The sequence below is a fragment of the Ipomoea triloba genome, chromosome 4 (genome assembly GCF_003576645.1).
Source record: "Ipomoea triloba cultivar NCNSP0323 chromosome 4, ASM357664v1".
NCBI lineage: Eukaryota > Viridiplantae > Streptophyta > Magnoliopsida > Solanales > Convolvulaceae > Ipomoea > Ipomoea triloba.
Genome location: NC_044919.1, coordinates 4,663,041 through 4,669,998, shown reverse-complemented (window position 1 = coordinate 4,669,998; position 6,958 = coordinate 4,663,041). Strand labels below are relative to the sequence as shown.

The following is a 6,958-nucleotide window of genomic DNA, read 5'->3' as shown; positions in this document are numbered from 1 at the left end:
ATTAAATTGGCTACATATATTTTTAGAAATGTTTTAGTTTTAACTTTAATTACTTTACCAAAATCAAAATAATTTTGGAGTCCAGGCTGACGCGCCTTTTTAGAAATCAATTAGTTTTTTTTTTTTTTTTTAATTTTTTTTTTGACAATGGATGGCGTGTTGAAGATGGCAATCAATGTTTTTCTTTTGTTTGCAATTGTTTTGATGAGATGAGAGCATATTAGGTTTCTTAGGTATTTGAAGGTTTTTTTTTTCACACTTTTGTCGGCAGAATAACATGTCAACAATGGTCAACAATATAAGTGTCCATTTTAGCCCTGCTTGAAAGGGGAATTTATTTTTCCGGTAAAAAATTGACGAAAAATTCAATGAAAGGACCATTTTATAACAAAAAGAATAGTTGTGGACCGAAATTATAAAGTTTGAAAGTTGTGAATCAATCCTAATAATACCAAATTATGGTAGTGGGACTAAAAGTACAAAAAAGCCGTTTTCCTTTCCATAAACAAAAACAAGGGTCAACTTCATAAAAAAAACAAGGTTACGGATTGGACCTACATAAAAAAACCTTTTGATTAAAAGTCTTAACATTTGGCATGGTATTTGGTAACGGTACAGACGTTCAGTTACGGATTCATGAGGGTGAAGGGAGGCACTTCAATTAGAACCCTATCAAAACCCTCTTTTTTCAAATCTCTTGTCATTTTGTCGGTGCTGTTTTTCGCCCGATGGCTTCCACGGATGCGCCAAGTTCTGGTTCCAACGTTAACGCTCGTGCTTCCCTCTCCCTGGACGAGGAGGAAGATGAAGGTATGGTCATAGGCATTGATGAAGTAAACGAAGATGGAGTAGAATACAAATACATGCTGGTGGGAAAGTTGCTGACTGACAAACCGATCAAGTTTAAGGTCCTTAGAGACACCATTGCCGCTACTTGGAGACCTGTTATGGGTATGATGATGAATGAGGCAGAGTATAATCTATTTGTATTTCAGTTTTTTCACCAAGTGGATATGAAGCGAGTTATGGAGGACGGGCCTTGGTGTTTCGATCAGAGTCTTCTGGTGCTCCATAGAATGCAACCAAGTGAATGCCCTAACGACATCCCTCTGTGTAAGGCGGAGTTTTGGGTTCAAGTCCATAAACTTCCAATAGGGTTCTTTACGGAAAACATTGCCAAAGCTATTGGGGATTATCTGGGAGAGTTTATTCGAGCTGATAGGAGGAATTTTGAGGGATCCTGGAAGTCCTTTCTAAGGGTTCGAGCACTGTTGGATCTCACAAAACCCTTGCGGAGGAGAGTGAAGATGAAGAAAGAAGGGGGGGATTGGTTTTGGGCTGAATTCAAGTATGAACGCTTACCCCATTTTTGTTTCTTGTGCGGATTAATGGGTCACACTGAACGTTACTGTGAGAGAATGTTGGAAGGGGTCACGGAGGAGACGGTGAGGCCGTATGGTTCTTGGCTCAGGGCAACTGGCCGACGTTTTCCTGCCATTGGTAGTCGTTGGCTGGTCGAGGAACGACCGCGCAGGGCGGGGATACAAACGCCACAGCCTCAAGAGGTGGTGAACCCAAATTCACTCAGGGAGGAGATACAAACACCACAGCCTCAAGAAGTTGTGAGCCCAAATTCAAGCAGGGAGGAGATACAAACACCACAGCCTCAAGAGGTTGTGAGCCCAAATTCAAGCAGGGAGGAGATACAAACACCACAGCCTCAAGAGGTGGTGAACCCAAATTCAGGCAGGGAGGAGATACAAACGCCACAGCCTCAAGAGGTGGTGAACCCAAATTCATACTCAAATATTTAATTTTGGTTGGCATTAAAATGAGCTCAAAATATTTTGTTTGGTTTTCATCAGTTAAAAAAAAATGATAAGCCTAGATATTTAATTTGGTTTTGGTTTGACCTTGAAACTGAAGTGAATCCCTATATGGTTGCCCCTGATAGGCTAATATTTTTCTAGTAGTGTGCATTTTCGTATTTTTACTGCTCTTTTTTTTTTTTTTAGTGCACTTGTTTGCCTCGTTTAACAGTGACTGAGTTGAATTATTTGTTGCTATGTGTGCAAATATGTTGCAGGCTCTTGAACTTAATGATCAACAGTTGTTGGGCCAAGAAGTGGAGCTTGACCTTGCTAAAGAGAGAGGAGCTGATACTCCGAATAGTGGGTAGGCCATCTTCCCCTAAATTTAGAATCATGGATTGTGAGTTACACATAGTGTATAATTTTTTTTTTTTGTTGGTAATTTGTTTACTGTAGGGAATTTGATAACTCCTTCCAGAAGCAGGGCAGTGGTGGAGGTGAAAGCAGTTCAGAATATGATGATGATGACAGTTCAGATGAAAGTGAAGATGAGGAGCCACAAAATAAAAATACCGAGGTAAGTGTGTATTGGTATTGTTTTTATCCTCATTGATTGTGTTCTACACTATGTATGCTAAAATATTGTTTGATGTATGTGTGAGGAGGCCTCAACTACTGAAACTACTGTCAAACAAAGTGCTAATGACTCTAAAGATGAGACCAGTTATGAAGATGAAAGTTCTGATGATGAGCCATCTGAAGCTGAGGTATTGAATGATTGAGATCTTTTGTAATTATTGAATCTTTATACAATTGTTATTACATTTGCATGCATTTCATATGTGTACACCTTCTGAGCTTGCCTATCCTCTCTTTTGCAGTGGCAGTCTTCTACTGGGAAGGAGAGCAGTTCTGATGATTACACATCTGAGGAGTCTAGTGATGAAGAAGAGGATGCGCCTTCAAAGACTCCAAAGAAGGTAATTAGCTTCCTTGTGATGAATTTTGGGCATTTATTTGTGATTTTACAACTGTGAATACGTGATGAATTTGTGTATGTTCCTATTCTTTGCAAAAGTATTGCCTTATCACTTCATTCAGATATTGTTGACCTAATGAGGCTTAATTTATATAGCATGAGTTCTTCAAAATTGTGTAACTTGGAAAAGTTGTCTTTTATATTACCAAAACAAAAAGTTTAGTAGATGTTAAATGAAACAGGGTGCAGATGTGAAAATGGTTGATGCATTTAGCACAGATGGCAAAAAGAGTGGAGCTCTATCTGAAAAGAAATTTAAGTGGTTTTCAAAGTGTAGTATATTAGTTTTTGTTGGGAAATTATTTTATTGGTTAAAACTATTGGATTTTAAATGCAGCAGAAGACCCCAGACACTCCTAGGGCTGAATCCCAAGGATCCAGAAGTCTTTTTATGGGCAATTTGTCATGGTCAATTGTACAGGCTGATGTGTATGTAAATTTTGTCCCTGGAATATTTAAGCATATTGGTACTTATTTTCAAATAATCTTCTTAATTGTTTTTTCAATATGCATGCAGAGAGAATTTCTTCAAAGATTGTGGAGAGGTAAAGGATGTTCGTTTTGCTTCACATCGAGATGGGATGTTCAAGGGTTATGGGCATGTTGAATTTACTACTTCTGAGGCAGCTGCAAAGGTAAATGATTTTTGTTATGTATTTGGTTGTTTCATCTATATTCTGTTTGTTTCAAGTAACTGATTATTTTGCAAAATTTAATTTTGAACTATTATTATTATTAAAGGAGCCGGCACGCACCTAAACTGATTTGATTGAAATTGACCGACTCAAAAATTGATCAATCCATTCCAAGAAACTAAAATATTATTATTATTATTTTGGTTTGGGATTTTTATTAAACCAAATGTTTGTGTATGATTTCGGTTTGACCCCAATTCAGTCTAACCAAATTGAAACCAAAAGCTATGGGTTTAGAACCATAATTTAATATCGATTTGTCTAGTTTTTATTTAATTGTTGATGTTATTGGCGTTCTATTGACACTTGCTTTCGTAATAGGGAATTTTGCTTTAATTTATATTTTGTAGTTTTTAATGAACCCAAATTGATACTGAAATATTTGATTTTGGTTGGCATTAAAATGAGCTCAAAATATTTTGTTTGGTTTTCATCAGTTTAAAAGAAATGATAAGCCTAGATATTTAGTTTTGTTTTGGTTTGACCTTCAAACTGATGTAAATGCCCATATGGTTGCTTGATAGGCTAATATTTTGTAGTATGCATTTTCTTTGCTGTGTGTACAAATCTGTTGCAGGCTCTTGAACTTAATGGTCAACAGTTGTTGGGCCGAGAAGTGAGGCTTGGCCTTGCTAAAGAGAGGGGAGCTTATACTCTGAATAGTGGGTAGGCCATCTTCTCCTAAATTTAGAATCATGGATTGTGAGTTACACATAGTGTATAATTTTTGTTTTTTTTTTTGTTTTTTTTGGTAATTTGTTTACTGTAGGGAATTTGATAACTCCTTCCAGAAGCAGGGCAGGGGTGGAGGTGAAAGTACAATTGTGTTTGTTAAGGGGTTTGACAAGAATGATATTGAAGATAAGGTACTTGCGGTATTTTTTTTGTATGTGCAAACTTGTGATCCATTTTCTTTATTGATGTCTGATCTGGTTGCCTTTGTATATACCATTTGCAGATCAGGAGTGCTCTTGAGGATCATTTTGGTTCTTGTGGAGAGATTAAAGGTATCAGAATTCCAACGGACCCAGAAGGGTGCATTAAAGGGTATGCCTGGTGGCTTTAAGATCTTGTGTCTGGAACCTCTTGAACTAAAATTTCGACTGCACATATTATTTCGTTCGGTTTTCCATTATTTAGGCCCATATCTATTGTTATTTTTGTGTATCTCCCTTTCGTTGTTGATGTTGCTTGTATTGTATACATATGCTCCTCCATACTGCTTGTCAGACTGTATCTTAGGGATTTTGAATCTGATATTTAATGATCTATTATGCCATTTCTTTGGGTTTACAGGATGGCTTATATTGAGTTCACAGACAGTGATGCAATGAACAAGGCTCTCGAGCTCAACAACTCCCAAATTGGAAACAACACCTTGTATGTTGATGATGCTAAGCCAAGAGGTGATAGTCGTGGTGGTGGTGGTGAGCGTGGAGGCAGGTTTGGAGGAAGGGGAGGTGGCCGCTTTGGAAGGGGAGGTGGCCGCTTTGGACTATCACGAGGTGTTTGGTTCTAAAAGTTAAGGGAAATGTAGTTTTATGTTGTTTGGTTCATTCCTAAAAGTCAAGGAAAATGAATTCTTTGCTAATCGTCTTCAGAGTCTTGCCAAATTCTGGCTGGCTTTTACATTTTCTCTATGAAATCCCTGCCTTCTACTTCTACAAGCATATATCAATGTGTTGATTGTGTTCATTTACGGGTTTGAAATCGTTTCTGTTTTTAGGAAAAGAGTAATTATTTTTTTGAAGTTATAGGAGGGGAATTAAAAATTTCTGGTAACTAGTTAATGCCATGATTTGAACAATTAGCATTGTTGTGTTATCACCAACTTGCAGCCCCTCCATCCTCTCTCCACAAAGTGTTTTGATGGAAGATAATGCTGGCATGACAAGGTAGAGGATTGTGGGTAGGTAGTTGCTATTTAGGTATCTCTCCTTCTCTTAACAATAATAGAGTAAGTCTTTACTGAATAACAATTTGTATTAGCGGATTGGAGTTGAAATAATGTTGAAAAATGTAATGGTGATTGATAAAATATTTTAAGAATAAGTTTTAAGGAAGAAATAATAATTTATATCTAATGAGTTTAGTTAATTCAAAGTATCTAGGAATCAATGTCCGAATAGACATATAACCAAGTGAATAATGATCTAGGAATGAAGACCAAGTGAATAATGATCTAGGAATGAAGAGTAACATGATCTGTTGATTTAAGCAAAGTATTATTGTCTTTGCTAAACTTAGACCGGAGTGTTTCACTCTAAATCACTTTAAATCATTAGGTTAAATTAAAGTGTTTGACTTAATTTCAGAAAAACATATACAACAATGCCTAATAACTTTATTTTTTAAATATTGATATTCTCATACACTAAATGAGACTAATCTAATCAAATTTTGATTGAACTTCACTCCAATAGAATAACATATTTCGTTTGGAGTCGAATCAATCATATCATAGTAACCATATCATACCATTTTACATGTGGAAGTCATACTCAAATAGTGTATATGCTAAATTATGTATTAACACTTTAACACTCATCTTGCTGAGTTGGTTACAAAATCAAGTTACAATTGATTCATCAAAATTCTATGAGAGACTTATTACAGTACAATTCTAAGTGAAACTAGGGCAACTCAGCCAAGTTAGTAAGTTAATCACAAGGTTTTATGTTTCACTCATAGTTAGAGTATTAATTGGCATTCTACTTCTAAATTTGAGCCGATCAGAAATAGACTGTCGGCTAGGGTCACAAGACGAAGTTTATCCGTGACGAAGTTTATCCGTACATACTATTGAATAGTAACTGTGAATTTCTCTCGTCATTTAAAAAAACAAAAATTCTAAAAGTCACTCAACAAGTATCAAATAGTTTGTAGTGTAGCAGGGCGACCCTCAAACATTTGTGAGATTGACACGTCGGTCCAAACATTTGATAGACTTAGGGCAAAATTTAAAAAAAAAAGAGGCACTATTTCAAGTAATTATTTTTGAACTTCTTTGTTGTTTTCATTTCATATTAGAACCATTATCATAACCTTGATCACTCACAGTAGATCAGAGCATATCAGAGCTAGGATAAGAGCATATTAAACTACGATAAGGGCATATCAGAGTATTTAGTTGTGATTCTATTAATTGTTCAACTTAATTTTTTTTATTTTACTTTTGTCACTTCGAGATAAATATTTTTCAGGTAGCATCATATACAATTGCTTTACAAATGAATCCTAAAATCGAACCAATCCATTCAGTATACACTGATGTAGCTCTTGTCGAAGCTGCAAATCTGGGACCAACCTGACGGTAATAATGTGTTACCGGTATATTATTTGAATGTGATGTTGATACTGTGTTTGAGTACTTGAGTATAATATTGAGTGCAGTGCTCAGTGTACAATTGAGT

At 36.1% G+C, this 6,958-nt stretch overlaps 1 protein-coding gene across 3 annotated transcripts; it reads left to right on the top strand.

Annotated features, from left to right (window-relative positions):
• The first annotated feature begins 626 nt into the window (after window positions 1-626).
• On the top strand, window positions 627-5,240 carry LOC116015361 (nucleolin 1-like). 3 transcript variants are annotated; one of them, XM_031255404.1, is made up of 11 exons: window positions 627-1,565; window positions 2,087-2,175; window positions 2,268-2,388; window positions 2,477-2,578; window positions 2,693-2,791; window positions 3,188-3,279; window positions 3,368-3,485; window positions 4,123-4,211; window positions 4,315-4,411; window positions 4,504-4,592; window positions 4,842-5,240. In XM_031255404.1, exons 1-11 carry the CDS (start codon window positions 729-731, stop codon window positions 5,062-5,064), a joined length of 1,956 nt encoding a protein of 651 aa, XP_031111264.1. In that variant the 5' UTR covers window positions 627-728; the 3' UTR covers window positions 5,065-5,240. The 3 variants fall into 3 exon arrangements, with proteins under 3 accessions (XP_031111264.1, XP_031111263.1, XP_031111260.1); XM_031255403.1 differs by having other exon boundaries at window positions 627-1,781; window positions 3,191-3,279; XM_031255400.1 differs by having other exon boundaries at window positions 627-1,781.
• The last annotated feature ends 1,718 nt before the right edge of the window (window positions 5,241-6,958 follow it).

Coding starts and splice junctions, on each gene's coding strand:
- LOC116015361 (XM_031255400.1), top strand. CDS start 729: ATGGCTTCCACGGATGCGCCAAGTTCTGGTTCCAACGTTAACGCTCGT. Junction 2,792..3,187: donor CTTCAAAGACTCCAAAGAAG/GTAATTAGCTTC, acceptor TTTTAAATGCAG/CAGAAGACCCCAGACACTCC. Junction 4,593..4,841: donor CCAGAAGGGTGCATTAAAGG/GTATGCCTGGTG, acceptor TTGGGTTTACAG/GATGGCTTATATTGAGTTCA.